We start from the raw sequence: 21,270 nt of genomic DNA on the forward strand, positions 1-21,270 counted from the left end.
CTCGTCTTTTCCCAGGCTCGGCCTGAATCCGTCTCTCGTTCCTCGTCAAAAACCACCACAGCCTCCCTCCATCGTTCCCCGGGCCACCGGATACTCTATCTAGGCACCTCGTATCGTGAAGCCTCCCGCTGGCGTCTCGAAAGCTTCGTTGCCCAGGCCCCGTATCGCTCACTCATCTCAACTGCTTGCGTTGCTGGGCATCGCTCTGCCCCCTCCAATTCCCCGTGCCTGGCAGCTATCAGCATGCCTGAGACGTGACCTGGTCCTCACATGCTCCTGGGGCAACTCTTTGGCCCTTAACATCCAAACGACGTCATCCCCAATCCAATCCAATCCAATCTAATCCAATCCAATATCCGAGTCACATCTATCGCACGCACATCCCGTCAAAACCATTGCCTTTGCCGCCGATCCTTCTTCCCTCGACCTTCACTCAGCTCAGCTCGCACCGTGATCTTCCTATTCTGCGCCCTCTGCTTCGTGCAATCCACATCTCGCTCTCGCTCCTTTCCTTGCGTGACTGTGAGTTAGGAATCTCTCTCTCCTCCCCTCGGCCGAGAGACGAGAGCTGCTATTCATAGCCTGCACCCACGCGTCACTCGGCTTTCCTATTGCACGCTTTGGTCCTACCCAACCCCAAAAAATTGTTCAACCACAGGCGTTGATACCAGCCAACGCTTCCGCATCCGCGTTCCGCATCCCGCTTCAACGACCACGCACGCATGCGGGGGGGAGTTCTTGGCTTGATTTGACAAACTTCCAAGACATAGTAGCCGAGGACTGAGACAATTTGACGTCGAGGTGACCCTGCCTGTTGCGCAGTCTCCGCGCCGTTCTCATCTTTGCTCCACGGCGTCACGTCTCTTCACCCCAGGAGACGCCTCCCCAGAAGACGCCCTACCCATATCCAACCTGATCAAGTTCCTGATAGATCCTGTCTTTTTTGGCGGCATGCGAGGCATCCACTGATCCTCAATTTGCTTCTCCATCTTTGCTGATCTGGGAAACCCCAAAAGAACTGGGTCTTGACGCAAAACCACCGACGATCGCGACCTCATCACAATGAACGCCGAAAAGTGGAGGAGGAGGACTCTCCCAACTCTGCGCACGACGCCCCCTGTCCCGATCCCTCACAATGGGAAAAAGGAGTCTGAGAATGGCGACGGCAAGAAGCCTCGCGTCTTCTCCAAGGCCCTCCGCTCCCTCAGCAACTCGTCCATGGAGTCCATGTCCCAGAGCCCTTCTCGAAACTCGACCTCCACGCGCCGTCTCCAAAAGAACCACTCCGGCTCCGGATCCATGATCGATAGAATTCACCGCCGAGTCTCGAGCGTGTCGCCCATGAGCGCATCCGCCCCCGAATTCTCCTCAATGCCCCCCGAGGTGCCTTATTCGTCCATGGAGGTTGCCCAATACGGTCCCCTTAAGACCGATGTCACCCTCCTCAAGGCACGCGCCGAATACCTCGTTCTCACCGACGCCTGTTTGGTCAAGTTTGGGAGTGCCGAGGCCGCAAGGGCTGTCTTCCCGCAGCTGGATCAGGGGGACGGCATGTTGAAGCCTGGCGGCTCCCCCTATTCTGCCGGCGGTAAGTCCTCAGCAGCGGATGTCCGTATGGAGATTCCTCTACGTTCCATCGTTGCTGTGTTCAATGAGGAAGGTTCAAGCCCTCGGTTCGGCATCGAAGTCTGGTGGTTTGCTCAGTGGCCCAAGCTGGCATACTCCAAGGCACACCTGTTCTTCATGCTTCCCAAGGACCGTGATGACTGGCTAGCCAGCATCCAGAGGGCCTGCAGGATGAACCTCAGACGATCACCACCTCCATCATTGATCCCCGGCAACCTCAAGGCCAGAATCAATCACATCGTCGAGACCACGGAGCCTGACGCGAACAACAGTCTCTCTAAGATCCTGACTTTTCCCGTTGTCAAGCGCACAATTGGGGCGCCCCAAAAGACCAACTCGGCCGAGGAGTCCCAGCACTTTGTGGACGGTCCCTCGTTTTACATTGTCATCGGACCATGCATGCTGTACTTCCTCGAGGTTCTCAAGGCAGATTATGCAACCACCCCTGGTGACCTGCGTGTGAAGGTTCAGTCCTTTGGCACAGTTTCACTCATCCGCTTCCGAGCATCTGTTGCGTCGCACGAACAGAGATTTGTCATGAGCTTTCGGTAAGTCACTGCAGGCCTTGTCCTCGTTAAACCCCTGGTGTACTAACGTTGCTCAGACTTCCCCTCGGCCGCGAGAGTAGACTCGAGCTCGCCAGCGTTCACTATCGACGAGTCATTGAGGCCATGACCAAAGTAGACCGAGAACTCAAGCCCATGTGGCCGCAGCATCTACAAAAAGCGATTTTTGACATTAAGGGGCTTCCCCCACCGCTCTCATTGACCTCGGGCAACGACTTGGGTGGACTGGAGCGAAGCTTGCACGCGTACTGCGCTGCATTCAAAGTTCAGGTTCCTCGATGGACTATTGAATGGAACACACCATCTCAACCCGCCTTCCGCTTGTTGCCTTCAAGTGGACAGCCCTACTCTACACTACAGCTGCTTGCGCTTTTCCGAGCTTTGCGTTACAACAGCTACTTCAAGGAGCTCTCTTTCCGCAATATCGACTTGTCTGGTCTTGCTGGCAAGAAGGATTATTCTCACTTTGGAGATGCCATCGCCTACACATCCCTGAATGGTACAGCTCACTTCCTCTCGTGGTGTGCACAATTAACTAACTTGAGTAGGAATCAAAATCTCGGAAGAGCACTATGATCTTTTGATGCAAGCATCCGTCCTTAGTCAGGAGATGCACGCTCTGGCTTTCTCGTCTGAGTCTATTCGTAGCATGGACCTGAGGAACATCCTGGGCTCTCAAAGCACGACTCGACGCTCCAAAGATCATGAGGGTGCTCGAAGAGTCAGCTCAGAAGTTCTGCGCCCGATCCTCATGTTGTTGAGGCGCCAGGCTTGCCTCTGTCACAGTATCACCATGGCCGGCAACCTCCTCGCCCCGGCCGATGTGGAGGAGCTATGTTAGTTACCCGTTCTGCCGGCTACCCCTGACTATTTACTAACCCTTCACTAGCCAATATCCTCGTCCTCGAAGATGTTTACATGAGAAAGCTCGATCTGGCAAATTGCGGGCTCGGTGATGAAGGTCTTACAACTCTATGGACTGGTATCGCAGGCCAAGGCACCAGCCTACAGCACATCGACACCTCCGAAAACCAAGGCACTGTCAAATTCGAGATTATTTACGACGCGCTCAGCCAACTCCAGGTCATCAAGAAGCTCAACATTGCCGGAAACACCCGTATCCCGCTAGACGTTCCCTTGTTTGACGAATCGGCCTTGCACACTTGGGCCCTGGAGGAGCTTGACTTGTCTGGTATTGCAGTGAGTAGATGCCCCATCCACCAGTCCTAATCAAGACTAACACGCCCTAGCTCAATGCTCCAACGGTTGACATCTTGACTGGGTACCTGGCTTCACCCAGTTCGGACAACTTGCGAGTGCTTCGCCTGAGCAAATGCGGCCTAACAGGAGCTCAAATAGCCCAGATGTTCTATGCCATGGGCCCTGCCAGGCAAATAACTCTTTACATCAATGGCAATCGCCTAGATGAGGGTATTGATGACATGTGCGCAGTCATTACCGAGGGTTTTGGCCCCTGGGGTCTATTCATCCAAATGGTGGAGTTCGCTTTGGAGACGAACTACATCAAGCTATTGAAAGCGCTTACGGTCAACACGACGATTGAGTGTTTGAGCTTGGCTGGCACAGCCACCCCTGACTCGGCCAGCGAGACAACCTGCAAGGCGCTCGCAGACCTCTTCTCCAACAACAACACGATCAGATTCCTTGACCTCTCTGGCTTTGATGCCAAGTTGGACGAGGGTCGCCTCGGACGACGCTTCTCCAAGGCCTTGAGCGGTCTTCGATCCAACACCCGGCTTGAGCACCTTCGTGTACGAAGTCAGATGTTGAACGTTAATATTGGTGATCTGGCAGAGGCCATCTCTGCCAACAAGACGCTTCACAGTCTCGACTGTGAAGGCAATGACTTTAATCTCTCTAATTTCAGGCATCTCGTGAAGCATCTTAGCGATAGCACGACGATTCGTTATTTCTCGGCATTTTCGGATCGCGATCTCGCCCAGACTATTCAGAAATCGGTCGACAACGCTGTGGCTGCTGCCACTTCCACAGCACGCAGACAGTCGATGATGTCTAGGCTGCGGCATGACAAGGTTCCCCCGAGCATCAGTCTCCCTCTTGCGCAGCAGCTGAGGGATGGATGGGAGGACTCGGTACAAACGCAGCAACAGGTTCTGGAAAGGAACCGACTGCTCTTTGAAGCAGGAGAGGACGGCCGAAACGATTCAGGAGAAGGCTTCCTGTTTAGCGACGGCGAAGAAGACTTTTCCAAGGCGTTCGGCGGGCTTGCGCTGAAATCATTCGAGGCCAAGCGGGCACAGACACGTCGCATGTCAAACCCAACTCTGAACCCGAAGAGGGCTAGTACCATATCTCTGGGGGCGACTCGCTTGGTTGGATCTTCCTTTGATCCTAGCACCAGAGTATCAAGATCTTGGTCAAGATCTTACTCGATCGTCTCGAGCGAAGGGGGCATGAGTGCGACAGGCGAAAGCCCAAGCACAGGCTCAGCAGTCCCGACACCCCCTGAGGTTGAGAGCCCGGTGGATAAGGAGTATCTGCTGGGCAACCCGGAAGAGACTCAGGCGGCTCCCCTAGGGTCCCCTGACAACGACTACACATTTGCCGATCCGCAGGACGCAGAATTTGGACTGGAACTCCGAGCTCACCGAAGGTTCTGGAGCGATGAGGCTGGATGCATTGAAGAGGAGGACAATGGAATTCAAGTTGATGAACGGCGTCCATGAAGCATGGATAAATGAAGTAATGGAAACAAACACATGTACGAAGGAGCGGATTTGACCGGCCTTTTGCGATCATTTTTTGGAGTTCTTTTGTTGTAAGAAATCTGGCAAGCAGCAGGCGTTGAAAGGATCTATTGATTGGATGGGGGTCTGGATTTGCTGCGTATACTCACTCTTGATACCCTTCGCGAGTTTTCACTTAGACAGGTCGACTTCATTGTTTTTAATGAGTAATTGATTATGTATAGTCTGCGAATTACTGTACCGGTTGTGAGGATGTAAAGTTGGACCCTCATGGTTTGAGTCGCTTCGAGCAACACCATGACTTGCGCATTCACAACCACATCAACACAGCGTCGTCATGGCACATGAATGTATGCACAATACCACAATAGCCGAGCATCCAATGTCAGTACCACGCCGCAATAACTCGCAGAAAGTCCGCCAATCCCTGCCTGGTCCAGGGGAGCCCAAGCTACTCCGTACCTCAAATTGCTTTGGGCCCAAGGCACCACTGAGAAGGCGGCGCTCCACGGGGGTGACCCCACTGGAACCTTTAGCAACCTGCCTGGCCTGGCGAGACGCTAGGTCGTCATCACCAACCAAGCCACGCTCGGGCGCTCTCTCGCTCTCACTCTTGTTCTCTCTTAATCCTCCACCTTCATCATCAAAACTTCCATTATCACCCCCAAGTGGATGCCCTCCATCTGCTCTACGCATGCCATTTGAGGGCTTCCGTCCTTTCGTATTCTAATCTTTCATATTTCTTACCTACACTCTCTATCAGTCTAGTCCTCCTGGAGCTTGAACGCTCCAACCGCGACGTCGTCAACCCCCCGATTTAGCGTCTCCCCCTCGAACGAACGAGCTTCATACGTGGTCTTGACAACGGAGGGTTACCACAACGGCAGCGCTCGCCCGCCATGTACTCCAACTCCAACGCCTTTCTAGGCGGAAATAGCCAGCGACCCGGGCAACAACAATATGGTGGAGGATCGTTCGGAAACTTGGGCGCAGGCCAGCAGCAACAGCCCGGCCAGCAGCCTGGCCCCTTTGCGCCCCAGCCTACGGGCTTCGGACAGGCTCCTCTGCAACAGCAGTTCACTGGCTTTCCAATGCAAGGCCAGGGACTGCAGCCGACTCAGCCGCTCCAGCAGCAGTTTACCGGCTTTCCGGGACAGCAGCAGCAACAGCCTCAGCAGCAACAAAGCTTCCAGACTGGCGCCCCCCCGATGCCGTCGATCCCGCCGCAGTTCCAACAGCAGTTTCAACAACAGCAGCAGCAGCAACCTGGGTTCCAGTCGAACCAGCAGACCTCCTTTTCTGCCTCGCCGCAGCAAGCCTCTGGCCCTTCTCAAGCGCCGCCTCCGCCCATGAAGCCCCAACCTACTGGGTTCACCGAGATGGCCGCTTCCTTCCAGACCGGCGGGACTGCGAAGCCTAGAGGGCGCAGGGCAGAGAAGCAGCAGCCCAACAAGATCCCCAACATCCGACTGACCTTTATTACGGCGCAGGATCAGGCCAAGTTTGAGACCTTGTTCAAGTCTGCTGTCGGAGAGGGTATGACAATGTCAGGAGAGAAGGCGCGCGACCTGCTTATGCGCTCAAGGCTCGACGGCGACTCTCTGTCGCACATCTGGTGAGTATTGGGTTTCTACTTTATATGCTGATTTGCGATCTAGCAGTTAAGCTAACCTGACATAGGACTCTCGCTGATACCACTCGTGCCGGTCAGCTGTACTTTCCCGAATTCGCGCTCGCCATGTACCTGTGCAACTTGAAGCTCACTGGCAAGCAACTGCCACCATCCCTTCCCGAGAATGTTAAGAACGAGGTGTCAAGCATGGTGGATATCATCAGCTTCAGCGTCGCCGACGAGGGAGGCAGTAATACCCCGACTCCGGATATCAGGACCAATACCGCGACTCCCCCTACGATCCAGCAGCCTCAGCCTCAGGCGTCCAACTCGCAGCTGCTCCAGGCTCAGATGACGGGTTTCCCTGGACAACAGACAGGATTCGGGCAACAGGGTGTCCAGTCTCAGCCGACTGGCTTTGTGGGGATACAGAACAACCCTCAAGCTACTGGATATAGTGGCCCTCGTCCTCCAATGCCCCCCATGCCTACGGGTTTTGGTCAATCACTTTCGCCCGCTGGGGCTGGTGGCATGGCTGCCCCCTTGAATGCCCAACCCACGGGCCGCCCGGGTCAATGGGGTCTGGTCAATGCTCCTTCGACCGGTCTCCCCAATATCGATGCTCTGCAGGCTCGTATGATGCCCCAGCAGGGCCGAGAGGGTGGCAACTTCACCACCCAAGGCCTTCAAGGAAACGCCGTCATCCCCTGGGCGATTACCAAGGAAGAGAAGACTCGTTACGATTCCCTCTTCAAGGCTTGGGACGGCCTCGGCAAGGGTTACATCGGTGGCGACCAAGCCATTGAGATCTTTGGCCAGAGTGGACTTGAGAAGCCTGACCTAGAAAGAGTCTGGACACTGGCAGACCATGGTAACAAGGGCCGCCTTGACCTTGACGAGTTTGCTGTTGCCATGCATTTGATCTACAGAAAGCTCAACGGATATCCCCTGCCCAACAATCTTCCTCCAGAGCTCGTGCCTCCTTCGACACGCAACTTCAGTCAGTCGATTGGCACCCTCAAGTCGATGCTTCATGACGAATCTGAGTTCAGGACCAAGTCTGGTGCTGCTTTGCTGCCTCAGAAGACGGGTGTGAGCTACATGAAGAACCGCTCGTTCAGGGGTGCTCCTGCTGGAGCCGTTGCGGGCCGAAAGGATGCCACTGTCTTCAAGAACGACGATGAAAAGTTTGGATACAGGTCTAGTGCTCGTCGTAGGGTTGGCAACAACTCTCCCCGGCCTGACTCCCCAGCATCCGTCGCTTCCAGCGATGATCTGACCTTGGACCAGCTAAGGAAGAGGATCAAGGAGAAGGAGGTCCTTTTGGATGCTATGGATTTCGCCGATGAGAAGAACCATGAGGAGGACGACATCCTTGACCGACGAGACCGACGTGAGGCGGAGGAGCTGTATCGTCGCATCCGTCGCATTCAAGAGGACATTGACTCTCATCCTGATGCTGCTCTCATCAGTGGAGACTCTGATGCGGAGAGAAGAGCTCTCAAGCGCCAGCTCCAGAACCTCACAGACAAGGTTCCAGAGCTTGCCTCTCAGGTCCGAAGAACCGAGAAGGCCATCATGGAGGCCAGACTCGAGTTGTTCCGCATCAAGGACGCCAAGGCCCATCCTGGCAGTGGTACGCCCATTGTAGGCACTGGGCCTGGCGGCTCTGTGACTGAGTCGGATCGACTCAAGGCTAGGGCCAAGGCCATGATGCAGCAGCGAACTGCCGCCTTGACCGGAAAGAAGATCGATGTTGGCACTGAGGATCTCGATGCCCCCAAGCGACTCGAGGAGGAGAACATCAAGGTCAAGAACGAGAAGGAGAGCAACGAGCGCATGGTCCGCGATGTCGAGGAAAGTGTTCGAGACTTTGCCCGAGGTATTGAGGATAGCCTTAAGGAGGGCGGCCGTGATAGCACTAGCGAGCACGAGAAGCGCCGATGGGAGGACGCTCTTGGTGTCGAGGATGAGGTTCGTGACTTTATCTTTGATCTCCAGCGTGAGAGCCGAGCCTCTCGGGCCCGCGCTCAAGACAAGCGACCCGCCCGGAGCGCAGCCGCCGAGGAAGTTCGACCGGAGCGTGTTGCCAGTCCCCGGATCGAGAGCCCCATGTCCACCTCTCGCACGGCTACACCCTCTGCCGGAGGATCCTACTCGGCTTATAAGACTCCTGAGGAACGCGCCGCTTTCATCAAGCAACAAGCCGAGCAGCGTATGGCTGAGCGCCTGGCTGCACTTGGCATCAAGGCCCCCACTAAGTCAGGCGAGACAGCTGCTCAACGTATGGAGCGTGAGAGAGCTGAGCGAGCCGCGAAGCTTCGCCAGGCTGAGGAGGATGATGCTCGCCGAGAGGCTGAGCGACAAGCCCGTCTCGCGGAAGAGCAGGGTATCCCACCACCCGCCCCTGAGCAGCCCAAGGCAGAAGCCAAGAAGCCCCCGCCTCCACCCACTCGACATCGTGGCAAGCCTGAGGCAGATTTTGACGCCGCAAAGAAGGCTGAGGAGGAAGCTGCTGCTGCTGCGAAGCAGGCCGAGGAAGAGAGGCTCGCTCGGGAGCATGAGCAGCAACAGCGTGAAACGCAACAGATGGAGTATGTATCACCCACCTCTTACACAATTGCGATGAAACATTGGCTAACACCCTTGAAGGGAAGCAGCAAAGGCACAGGAAGATGATCTTGCTCACGAGCGAGAGGCTGCCGAGGCTCGTCTCAAGGCCCTCGAGGAGCAAGTGAGACAGGGCAAGCTGCGCAAGGAGGAAGAGAAGAAGCGAAAGAAGGCGGCTCTCGCGGAAGCCAAGGAGAAGGAGGCCAAGCTTGCCGCACGACGAGCTGAGATTGAGGCTGCTCGCCAGCGTGAGCTTGAGCTCCAGCGTCAACTTGAGGCCATGGACGACGACAGCTCTTCATCGGATGATGACGAAGGCCCTCAGCAGATCACTCCTCAGGCCTCGACACCCACGATGGCCGGCAGCCAGGTGGCCAGCCAAGAATTGGAGAGGAAGCCATCGCCTCCTCCGGCTGCGGCTGCTGTCTCCCCCCCTCCGGCGGTCATCACATCACCACCCGCTGAGAGTGAGAGCAAGAATCCATTCTTCCGGATGATGTCTCAGTCGAACGAGCATGCGGCCGCTGCTCCTGCTGCCGCTCCACCGGCGCCTCCCGCTCCTGCTGCGCCCGCGCCTTCTGCACCGCAGCCTGATGTCTCTACGAACCCCTTCCACCGTATCACTCAGAACCAGGAGCCCAAGGCTCCGGCTGCACCTGCGGCTCCCGTCTCGCGCCGTCGTGCGGACACGGATGACTGGGGCTCCGACAAGGACGATGACTCTGACGATTCTGACGATGACCGTCCCGGCGGTGGAAACGCGGCACAGCTGGCATCGATCCTGTTCGGCACCATGGCGCCTCCTCGCCCTCTGTCGGCAGCTGGTAGGGACTCGACGACGGCTAGCCCAGCTCCCCCAAGCGTCAACTCTCCCATATCTCCTCCTCCCCCGGCACCACCGTTGCCCACTGCTGCTGCACCACCACCTCCTCCGCCCATGCCTGAGGGTGGTGTCCCAATTGCGCCGCCGCCTCCTCCTCCCATGCCCGGATCCGATGCACCCTCGGCTCCTCCGCCACCACCCCCTCCGATGCCATCCGTCGGAGCACCCCCTCCTCCCCCGATGCCTGCTGGTGGAGCCCCACCACCGCCGCCGCCGCCCCCTGGAGATGCGCCAGCGCCTCCTTCCGGAGGCGGCCGGCCTGCTGGTTTCCTGAGCGAGATTCAGATGGGCAGGTCGCTCAAGAAGACGACAACCAGGGACAAGAGCCAAGCGGCGGTGGCTGGGCGAGTTTTGGAGTAATAGGATTATGTGCGTAGGTAGATAGATAGGAGAGGGGACTCGGGAGAGGTGCAACGTTGAGCAAAGGGATGTAGAGGCAGGAGGTAGTGCAGTGGAACGCGGGCAATGGTGACCCCAGCGGTTTCAATATGTAATTGTAAATATCTATTTGACTAGGAATGGGTTTTGGCTTGAGTGATGTCTGTCCCACATGGGGCGAACGTTGCGAGCGTTCGCTGTTGTGCTCCGTGATAAAGCAACCAGCCGGGTTCACGATGATGGCCTCGGCCGGCATTCAGTAGTCAAGGTGGTGTCCCTTCCGACAAAGATCGGCTACGGTACCTCGGTGGCCTGGAACAGGTGGTGCCACGCGGGCGTTTTCTTGTCACAGTTGGGGAGGTCTCAGCCATGTCCCAGCCACTGCATCGATTCACGTTGTTGAAAGATGGGGACGGATGTCTTGGAAGCTCAGGTGTCTAGGTGCTGTGGGGGCCTATGACAAGCGGGAGAGAAGGGATCAGGTCAGTGTGAGTCTAGAGAGCCCATGGTGGTTCTGCACAATCCCTCAGTGTGGTAGTGCAAGTGGACGTGTCAATTAGTATGAAACATGCAAGAGAAGTCGAGGTTCGTGATGCATGGAAGCGAGGTGCGAGTAGAGCAGGCAGGGATGTAGAGGAGAGCCAGGGTTGGGTTGAGTGAGTGCTCACGGCTGCCTCATTCCTAACGGCCGGTGGTGCCTTGGAAGGCCCATGGCCCATCATACCGGCGCAGTAGTGAGTGAGATAGCCTAGAGAATGCTATGGGATGCGGAGACGGGACCGAGGCCGAGGAAGACTCGACTTGTCAAGTCGAGGGCGATGTTGGAGTGAAGGCAGGGATGATGACAGGCAGACTCAGCTGGAGAAGGTCGATACAGACAGTAGCAGTGTGCAGTGCTAGTGTTAGAATACGGAGTATAGCTCCATGAATGTATACGGAACTTCCGATATAGCTGCAGGGATAAATTACCTATATCGGAAGCTTCCACGATAGGTTGGTCTACATGGCGGGTCTCATGGCGCAGATGCAAGCTGATCCAAGGGGGTTATTCATTTACAGCAAGGAATATTCCTGGAAAAAAGAAAAAAGCAAGGCAGGAAAAAAAGAAGGAAACAAAATGAATGATTCTCTATCATTTATGGCGAGACGCTCAGATCAGATTGTGCGAGGAGGGGATGGCCGTTAGCTCGGAGCTAGATGAGTTGTCAAGGACCGTGAATCTCGCCAAAGAAGGAAATCCTAGTTCCACAGCAAGATTGGCATCTCATGCAGGCATCGGCAGATGAGAGCTGACTCTGACTGCCCTCTCCTTTTCTTTTACTCCGTAAAGGAATCCAAATGGAAGAATGAAAATCATTTACAACGGGCCTATCCCATCCCATGGGGCGGGAGGGTCCCGGTATGCCGGGGGAGGGGGCTCTACCAACGGGCGAATGGCCTCGAGGAGCGTGTTCGGTGTGGACACCAATTTAGATTTGGTGAAGCACGGGATCGCCTCCAAGGCTGGGCTGGGCCGGGCTGGCTTTTGCTTGGTTTGGCTTGGCTTGGCTGTACTGAATTGAACTGGTTTGCCCAACGGCCGGGCTGTCATGATGTCACGGCATGGCATGGGCATCAGTCGAGGCGAGCAGAGCAGAACAGACATATAGAAAGGGGGACGGATGGAAAGGGGTGAAGAGGGGGGCGTGTTCACGAGAAGGATGAGCGGTCAATTGCATGCATTACTTGGTTTAACAGATGGAACTCGGCTCAGGGTCCGTTGATAGACGATAGAGGAGAAAAAAGCCAGGCGAAGGAACAAGTCAGAGGGCGGTCGCATTTTGGGTTATCCCATCATTCCTCTCAAGTGTACATCTTGCCAGAAACGGCAATGTGTAAATAGTCGGTCGAGTCAATTGGAGACGAGACGCGTCTTATTTGACGCGTCGGAACCTAACTTGATGCCTACATCCGATGACACGAACACCATCGTATGAACCACCACATGGCTTGCAGCTGATGGATGGATGGATAGACACATATAGCTCATCATGACGAGCGAATAGCACCTGGATGTGCCCCCTCCTCTCCGAGGCCAGGCATGGAAGATCCAGGCTTGGAGGGACCGTCTCCAACCAAGGAGGTGTCTCCGGAACGTGCACAAACCGACAGACAGACGGCATTGTCGTGCCATTAACAAACCATTCCACCACTTTTCACTCTGACAGCTGAAACTGTCGGTCTCGTGGTCCAACTTCCAACTGCCGCCCCCCGGTCAAGGTCGAGGTTGGGTTGCGGCACTTGGAGGGAACAAGAATGAACCGTAACAAACTTTGGAGCCAAGCAAGGCAGCTAGTTCTTTCTCGGGAGGGCTGTGTAAAAATAGGGCCAGCGTTTCGTCATCACCTAAAAGCCGGATTTTTTTTTTTAATGAGGGCCCTTGAGCTTAAACTTGAGTCGCGGGTTCATTACGGCAGAGCGGGACATCCATGCCAGCTGCTCCGTTTTGCCGAGATACAGACGGTGACTCCGGGAGCTGAAGTGAGGCTGGGAAATATGCAGATGATGATTGTGAACCAGATGTTGGTTCTTCTCGAGAATACCTTGACCTTGTCTGATTCAAACTCAAGAGGCCATACTCTCTAGATAGGACAACCACCAAGGCCAGGAGGATCTGATCTGATGCCTCAACTGCTGCTCCTGCTTGATCTGATGGAGGGATGCCAACGACCCCCACCTGCCGAAACGGGCCTGGGCGTTTCTCCACAGATAGACCCGACACTTGTTGGAAGCCTCCATCTCAGCTCTGCCTTGATGGCTTGGCCTCGGCCTTTGTCATCCCCTTGCCTCAACTAGGACAGTAATCAGCGACCCTCAAGCAGCCCATGTTCGCCTCGAATTGAGCCTGAAGATACGCCACAGGGTCCCCCTCTTTCTCCTTGCTCCGAAGCCAAGCCAAGGAGCAAACCGAATGGGACAATGAAAGTTCACCATCTCGACTACTGCAAGGGGAGCTTGTGATATTGAACTCGGGCCTCACTCTGGTTTCAAGCTTTGTTCTAAATAAAAGACATCATGATCTGTCAATGACGATGATCAAACTGCCGGGCCGGGCTCCTCAAGGCCGACCTCGGTCTCGGTCACGATGTTCCAGACGCCCAGGCACCACCACCAAACCTCAGACCCTGGGGATTGGCGGTGAATGATTGGCTAGGGAGCGTTCCAATCCAAACAAGAAAAGTGTCAGAAAACGCGTCTGGCCCCGACCGAGACGCGTCCCCTCCTCCCTCTTTCCCCGCTGCAGCTAAGCTCTCAGCTAGCATGCTATAGCAGCAGTGTCCATCAAGAGGCCATTCCCAGATGCCACCCACACTTGTCGCCCATGCGCCCGCGTCCCCCCGTAGGCCGCCGTTCACCGGAGACGAAGACACCCTCCGAAGCAGAGAAGCAAAGTCAAATCAAAACGGTCGGCCTCTCTCTCCCTTGACTGCCCCTCTTGGCATTCCTCCCTGACTACGGACGACCCCCAATCACACGGCCTCTCTGCGACCCTGGGCGGAACCACAGGCCGCAGCATGTTGCAGTTGTCTGCCAGTTCCGCCCTTGCCTTGCTGGGGAGCATGTGCGAGTGAGACGGGGGGGCAAAGAAGGATGGACAAGCATGAGGGAAACGGTGAAGCGAGACATGGGTTACAAGTGGTGCAGAAAACGGAGCCCACGAGTTCACAAGAGAAGAGCCAACAGCTTGATCGATTCGGTGGAGTGGAGTGGTCAGCACCCGAGACGGTGTCTTCTATCGAATTGTGGCTGGCTGTGCTTGACGAGAATAGCAGTATGGCGTTCTTGCACAGATTATGCAGTCTTTTCCTTTCTACCCTTTCAATCTTGTGTGTAGCCGCCCAGCTCTCAGAGGCGAGACAAAGAAGTGGTGTCTCCCAACGGTTATTGAGATGGAGGCACGAGCCAGAAGAGGAGGCTATAGACATTATGACTGTGTGTCGTCGCATTGTGAACTAGATCACACACACACACTTTCATCCTCTGACGGTCAGATCTTGGGGGTCTCAGCCCATCCAAGGTCGAGGTCCGAACTCCGAAACCTCCCAAGCACAAAGCCCAGACAGGCACGGCGGCGTTTCGACTGGCTGCAAAAGGGTGCACCTCATTTTTGAGTTTCTTCCATGTTCCCCTCTTCGACAGACCCGGTAGCATCATCCCACAATTGGCCTTCCGCATCCTGCATCCATGGCCCGCCCGTGATCTGCTCTCGCATGTTCTGACGCCACTCTCAGGCCCTCAAAGGCCCAACGAGAATTGACTGACGGCGACGGAGAGCACGGAACGTCTGGGAAAGAAACAAAAACCCGCCTGGCTTTACAGCGAGTGGACGTCGAGATCGAGATCTGACCCATCATCCCCCCTCTCTCCACCACGCAAAGCCAAGTATCGGCCAACGACGCCATAAACATCATCTGCTGCTTCTGCCCTCTGTGTGCCGTCCACGATTGTAAAAATCATTCATCACCCATATGGTCTCTCAAGAGGTCGCATAGCACTAAAACGAGAACATTCTCTTTTTTCCTAATCTTGTACAAAGAGAAAACACATGATGCATTCCGGCGGCCAGCAGACGCGACCCCGTTTCGCCTTGATCGTAGTACTCGACATTTCCTTTGTTCTGGGAAAGAAATCTATCCAATCCCCGTGCTGCGCGTCTCTCCAAATCCAATCAGAGGCTACGCGCGCGTCGAGGCCGAGACGGAGGGTGCTGCACTATGGACCCTTTTGGCTGGCTGATGATGTATGATGGGTGCATAAACCCAGCTGGCTCTAGCTACTTTTTACGGCAGCAAAAATCGAGGATGGATCCATGCATTCACGCTCATACTTGCACGCACTCGCACACACACACGCATCGTGACCCCTGCAATCGCGGCGCACGCACCGCACGCCCCTAGTAACTTTTTTCCTTCTCTGCCTATCCTCTCCCATCCTATCCTTATCCTATCCCCACACCTTTTCTCTCTCGCGTCGCTTGCTCTCTCTTCCGTCCTCTCCCATCACGATCACGCTCTTCTTCGTACTCTCCCTTTGGTCGGTCAGTCAGTCGGCGGCGCAAATCCCCCCCCATTCCCGAAACACCCACGCCCCCATCTTGCACGCCCTATCATTAGCTGCCCGTGTAAAGCTACAGTCAACCAGCTCTCTCTCTGCTGGTTTCTGTTCTTCCTCTTCTTCTTTCTCCATCTCCTCACTCTCGATAACCTGAGGACGGGTGCATCTTCAACCAGGCAGGCTCATCAGACTCCCCCGGTTTCGCGCCCGCCGCCGATTGATTGTCGCGCCCATTGCCTACCCAGTAAATCTCCGTGCCGCCTCTCACTCGCTCATCAAGTCGTGTCGTGTCAGCCCGGACGCCTCCCACCCAATCCCCGGCACCGCGCTCATCATCCTCCCTGCGCCGAGCTCCACTGGGGCCTCTTGCACGGCGGCCAAGCAGAGGCAGAAGAGCCAAAGAGAGAGGACCACTCACCTCACCACCCACAGCCGGCCCAGGCCTGCCTGTCTTTCCGTCTCCAGCAGGTCTTTCTCTCTGGTCCTTGGCTGAATCATTCAAGCAACCGCCGCTTTCCACACCTCACATTCTCTCACTCTCACTCTCTCCACGTTCTCTTCCTCTCACTCTCTCTCCTTCAATCGATATCCATCTCGCCTCTGATCATCAGGGTTACTATATTCATCCGCCAGTCAGATCGCACCGGCTCTGCTCTCATCTCGCCCATCTGCCGTGCATAACTCTCGCGTGTACCTAAGCATCCCCATCCAGCTTCTTCTCCCGCTCTTTTCCCTCTCTCTGCTTCGACCGCATCTTTCCCCTCTCCTCGTCTCTCGGTCCAGTCCGACTCGTACCCGACCAGATCTTCGCGACATCCCCTGCTATAGTCAACTCGACCCCCAGCATCGTCCGTCTGTTTCGGCACAACTCTTGCCCACCGCTGCTTCGACCGCCTACTGCATTTGCTTCTTCCTCCGTCTCGCCTAAGACGCCATTGGGAGAAAAGGCAGATGACCCCAGATACCGGCAGCTTGTCCTATTGAACGCCTCAAGCAAAGGTCACGGCAGCCCTGTCATCGACCGCCCCACAACTCATTAACAGATTACACGGTCCATCCAAGTGAGTCTCGAGCCCTTTTTCTCCTTCTCTTCCTTGCCGTCATGCACACTCGTCCCATCAGGCTCTGCCGGTGTCCACCTCTCACATCCCGTCTACGACGTTATCTTCTCCCCATCCCCTCCCCTGGCTTGCTTGCTCTGCACTACCCGTCCCCGGTCTCGACTGACTAACCTCCGGCAAAAGTCGCAGACCGCAGTCCTCGTCTTCTCGCAATTGAACCGACCTCGAGCTTCCCATCAAGGCCACAATGGCCAAGCACACGCGTTTTTCGGCTTTGGACGAGCCAGTAGACATCTTCCAGGACGAGATCTTCGAGAGCGCCGCCCCTATGACCAGTCACGCTCCCATGCCCTCAGTCACAAAACCCAACCGACGACCCCTGACGAGCTCGAGCTCCAACGTCGTCTTCAACCCACCCGCCACTTCGCACAGCACATATTCGGCCTTCAAGACAAGGCCGTCTTCGTCACACATTCCCCTGAATTCGTCGCTCGGGAACAAGTTGAACATGGTCCCCATGGCTCCTCCATCAGCCAGAGGCCACAGCGCCAACATGCCTCAAAAGGGGCCCTACCTATCAGAATTCAAGACGGGCCCTCAAAAGCCATCCATTGATATCAGTTTCGACTATGGAAAGGAGAACATTCGCCCTCAGCTCTTCCCGGCACCCCCCGCCGTCAACCTCCCGGCCGAAACCTACTACCGCAAGCCCAACGGCAAGCGAGCGCTCATGGATGCTGCTCCCATCAAGGACTCAAGACCAGCAAAGAAGATCAAGGCTGAGCCGGCCGCCGCAGTCATTCCTCCTCCCGACGCCTTCCCACCCATCATCGATGACGGCAACAAGCCTCCTCACAGCTACGCCCAACTGATTGGAATGGCCATTCTCCGATCTCCTAAGAAACGACTCACACTTGCCCAGATTTACAAGTGGATCAGCGACAACTACTCCTTTTACAGTCCTTCCGATGCCGGTTGGCAGAATAGCATCCGCCATAACCTCAGCCTCCACAAGAACTTCAACAAGATCGAGAGACCCAAGGATGACCCCGGCAAGGGCAACTACTGGGCCATCGAACCCGGCACCGAGTCCCAGTTCCTGAAGGAAAAGACTACGCGCAAATCTGCATCCGCCTCGGAGAATCTGCCTGTCATGTCAACTCGGCTAGAGCCCTCTCGTTCGACTCGTGCCCCGATCCAGGAGCCTACTCTCCCTCCGCCCGTTCCCGTCAGCCAGGCTACTCTCCCACCCCTTCCCACTTCTCAAGCCACCATGTCGATGCCTCCGGAGTTGTCTTCGGATGCAACCATCCCGGTCTCTGATAACATTGGTCCCGAAGATGCCGCAGACAAGGCCGATAACGATGCTCCTCACGACTCCTCCCTCTACTCACCTCTTCCCGCTGCCATGCACTCGTCACCTCCCGTCTCTCGGCACATGGAGCCCCGAAGCAACACTCCACCTCCTATCGCTCGCAACCCCGCCTCTTCCATCTCACGATCTCGCAGGCGCAAGTTTGCGTCCATGGATGACAGTGGATACATCTCTTCTCTTGATTCATCCGTTGTCCGACCCAACCAGAAGGCTTACCTGCTGACCTCAGAGGCCGACCGCCCAAGGATGAAGGTTCGAGGCCGTGCCGAGGAGGAAATTGCCCGCCTGCGAGGATCCTCTCCCTTCAGCCCGACCAAGTCACGCTTCTGCCCGCCCGTTTCGTCCTCTCCGCTGCGACTTCACGACAATCAGATGCTTCCCCCGCTCACGCCTGTCATCAAGATCAAGCCTCCTGTTCGACCACCTCCCTCGGTCTCTCCCAACACCAACCTTCGACTTCACCGTGACAAGGTCCAAAGCATTCTCCAGTCGCCTATCCGCCGGGTTAGTGCCCTCGGTGGCCTCGGCGATATTGCGCCATGGAGTCCTGCCTTCAACCTTGATGACCCCGTCTACAGCTTTGACTGCGATGTCGTGAACTCGGCCGACTTTGAGGTTTTCCACGGATTGCCAAACCTCGAGGGAGATGCCTTTGCTGGCATCAGCTCAGCTGAGGCTGGATCCCCTGTCAAGCGTTCTGTCAAACGTAATCGGTTGGATCGATCTGTCTCTACATCCGCCCTTGGTGAGATCACAAACTCTGCCATCAAGAAGCCCATCGCTTCCGCCCCCCTGCTCAAGGCCCCCGAGCCATCTGCTGCGTATGACAGCCCCAGCAAGATCTTTGAAGGCCTCAGCTCGCCATCAAGGATGTTCCAGCAATCCCCCATCAGGAACCAGTCCCCTTCCAAGTTTGCCAGCCTGCCAGATCTCCCTGCCGACTGTGACTGGCCCTCGATGATGATGGACCCTGTTGGCTTCATGAACCACGGTACGCCGGATGTCGCAAACTTTTCGAACCTAGACATCTTCAAGGGATTCGAGAAGATTGGCTCCGGATCACAAAACACCTCGAACGACAACGAAAACTCTACCAACTCTAACTCTGCCAACCCCAGGGGCAGCAAGCCCGGGCTGGGTCGGAGCTATTCTACTGCATTTTAAGGCGCATACACCTATCCACCTACCCACCAGAAAATGAAGCGGCGGAGACGACAAACAACACAAAGCGTAATGATGAGATTAATGACTTGACGAAAAGAAGAAGAAAACCCCCCAATTTCCTCCTCGAGAGACGGCCATGTCTGTGCTCCATTGTGGCTTGGACACGTTTGGATTTGTCCGGTATGGACTAGAACAGGGAGGCTCGGTGCTTGCCGGGCTCTCGGAAAGGCTTCGCGGCTGGCAGTTGACGACGATAATGACTTTCGGGCGCGGAGGGGAGTGAGAGCTCGTGAGGCTCGGGACACCACTGGATGACGATTGATTGATCGGTTGATTTGGCATGCGCGTTTGGTTTTGGTTGCGTTGATGTGTTTTCCCCCTTTGCTTTTTAACTCAACTTGCATGTTGCGTGTTTTCTTGGTTGCTCGGAGTTTGGATGGCCCCCGTGTGGCTCTGGAAGAATTGTGTACTCTACACCCTGCGTATGTTTGCGTGTATCCCTTTGTTACTAGGTTCGGAGAGAAGCTACCCGAGGCCAGCGTTATCACTACTATCCTTTTAACATGATGAATCTTTTCTTTTTCTAGCTTGCTCTGCTTGTTAATTCAAATTTCCACATGCTTGTACCAATACTCGTAGAGCCTTGGTTTGGGTTCTAGATCACAACTACGTGTTGGCTGACTCAAGTGTCTGAGACTGTGGTCTCAGCCTCGTTGCCGGTGGTAGGTCTGTCGGGAATCATGAATGTTGACCATCATGTGCTCGGCGGCTGAGTCGTGGCAACGGGGTATCTATTGTGTCTTATACCAATCGAGATTCCAAACTCAACTCCGTAAACGCCATCGTATCGCCTTGCCCGACTAGGCTGTCTATGTGTGATCTACGCTTCCATCCCTAGATTGATCGAGGCCAACTGCGCGATCGAGATCTTTCATCCGCCTCCCCCGGCAATCACTCTAATAGGTGTTCTGCCTTCCTATCTATCCCGAGCCCCTTTTGACTATTCAACTTGGCAACTCAGTAACCCCTTATAGGGGGGGCGTCGTCGTCAGCTGAATAACTCGACTCCTCTCAGTATATACGCATCCGGGTCGCCCAGCCTGTTGCCTCCTTCTGGTCTAGGTTGATCTTGTAAGGGAAGGGATTCGTGCCCTGTGTCGTGATGGGTGGGATATGGTCTTTGTGTGTGTTGGTGAATGTGACAATCTTCATGGCTGAGGTGAGGAGCGTTTGCTCCATTGCGCGCCGGACCTTAGCTCGTTCTAGATGATGGCAATGTCAGCGAAAGTCGCGATAATACCTGCCATTCCCATGCGCAGGCTGAGAGGACTGACAAGGGGGCTTCCTTACCACTCTCTGTCCTCGGCTCAGCAACCGTCACTTTAACAGTCCAAGTCTCCCAGCAGACCTCCTCGTCGCCTCGGGACAGCCACGCCTTGCGCCGGCGCTTCTCGAAGAACTGGACGGCGAGCTGCCCGCGACCCCCGCCCTCTGTACCCGTTCCCGTGTTTGCGGCTCCGCCGGAGGAGCGCTGGGCGTCTAGCTGGCGCTCCAGAGCAGCGACGCGCTGTTCGATCATGGTCTCGAGCTCATCGTCATCGACGTGGGGTAGGGTGATGTCGAGAACCTCGCGGGTCTGGGGGACGACGGAAGGGAAGAAGCGATGGAAGAAGATGGCGTGTAGAATACCTAGCGATTAAACTTGTCAGCCCATTGTTTCACCCGACAATGTTTCCCGGGCGCTGTCGCGATCGCATTCTCGCCGATTCCGGACTATCGCGACCTCGGTGGTCGTCGTCGTCAAGGCCGTCACGGGATTGCGGGGTGGGTTATATAGGGTAGGGTGACGTTAAACAAGGGCCTCAACTCACCTTTGACAACGTCGTGGACTGAGCGCGGGTCTGCAAAGACGTCTAATAGGAACTCGGGTGGCTCTTGCTGTTCCATGGTGCGCGTTGCCGTATCTTGAACTCGACTCTGGGCTACAATCATTATCGGTGATAGAGAAAGGGAAAGAGGTTGTTGTAGAAGAGAGAGTTTTGTTCATCATACCCACCTTCAACTCAAACCAACGTCACTTTTCTCCTGGGCTGACCACCACATCGGGGAATGCGGAGGGGCACGGGGCATGCGGCAATCAGGGTAACCGCATTGAGACTAGACCAAACTAGC

General features: G+C 55.7%; 4 protein-coding genes across 4 annotated transcripts; 3 read left to right on the plus strand and 1 right to left on the minus strand.

Annotated features, from left to right (window-relative positions):
- Positions 1-1,062: 1,062 nt before the first annotated feature.
- Positions 1,063-4,900, plus strand: LRP88_09940 (uncharacterized protein; the record flags this gene model as incomplete). Its single annotated transcript, XM_083246413.1, has 5 exons — positions 1,063-2,174; positions 2,231-2,691; positions 2,741-3,028; positions 3,082-3,392; positions 3,443-4,900. 5 exons carry the CDS (start codon positions 1,063-1,065, stop codon positions 4,898-4,900), a joined length of 3,630 nt encoding a protein of 1,209 aa, XP_083097526.1.
- Positions 4,901-5,820: 920 nt separating this feature from the next.
- LRP88_09941 (uncharacterized protein) lies at positions 5,821-10,386 on the plus strand (the record flags this gene model as incomplete). The annotated part of the gene is made up of 3 exons (XM_083246414.1): positions 5,821-6,536; positions 6,602-9,127; positions 9,186-10,386. The coding sequence occupies 3 exons, from the start codon at positions 5,821-5,823 to the stop codon at positions 10,384-10,386; spliced, it is 4,443 nt and encodes a 1,480-aa protein (XP_083097527.1).
- Positions 10,387-16,806: 6,420 nt separating this feature from the next.
- Positions 16,807-19,098, plus strand: LRP88_09942 (forkhead box transcription factor; the record flags this gene model as incomplete). Its single annotated transcript, XM_083246415.1, has 1 exon — positions 16,807-19,098. One exon carries the CDS (start codon positions 16,807-16,809, stop codon positions 19,096-19,098), a length of 2,292 nt encoding a protein of 763 aa, XP_083097528.1.
- A 1,071-nt stretch (positions 19,099-20,169) lies between these two features.
- LRP88_09943 (autophagy-related protein 101) lies at positions 20,170-21,045 on the minus strand (the record flags this gene model as incomplete). The annotated part of the gene is made up of 3 exons (XM_083246416.1): positions 20,170-20,360; positions 20,449-20,787; positions 20,970-21,045. 3 exons carry the CDS (start codon positions 21,043-21,045, stop codon positions 20,170-20,172), a joined length of 606 nt encoding a protein of 201 aa, XP_083097529.1.
- Positions 21,046-21,270: the final 225 nt, after the last annotated feature.

Source organism: Fusarium phalaenopsidis (genome assembly GCF_050370095.1).
Source record: "Fusarium phalaenopsidis strain FUZ10S chromosome Unknown contig_32304, whole genome shotgun sequence".
Taxonomy (NCBI): Eukaryota; Fungi; Ascomycota; class Sordariomycetes; order Hypocreales; family Nectriaceae; genus Fusarium; species Fusarium phalaenopsidis.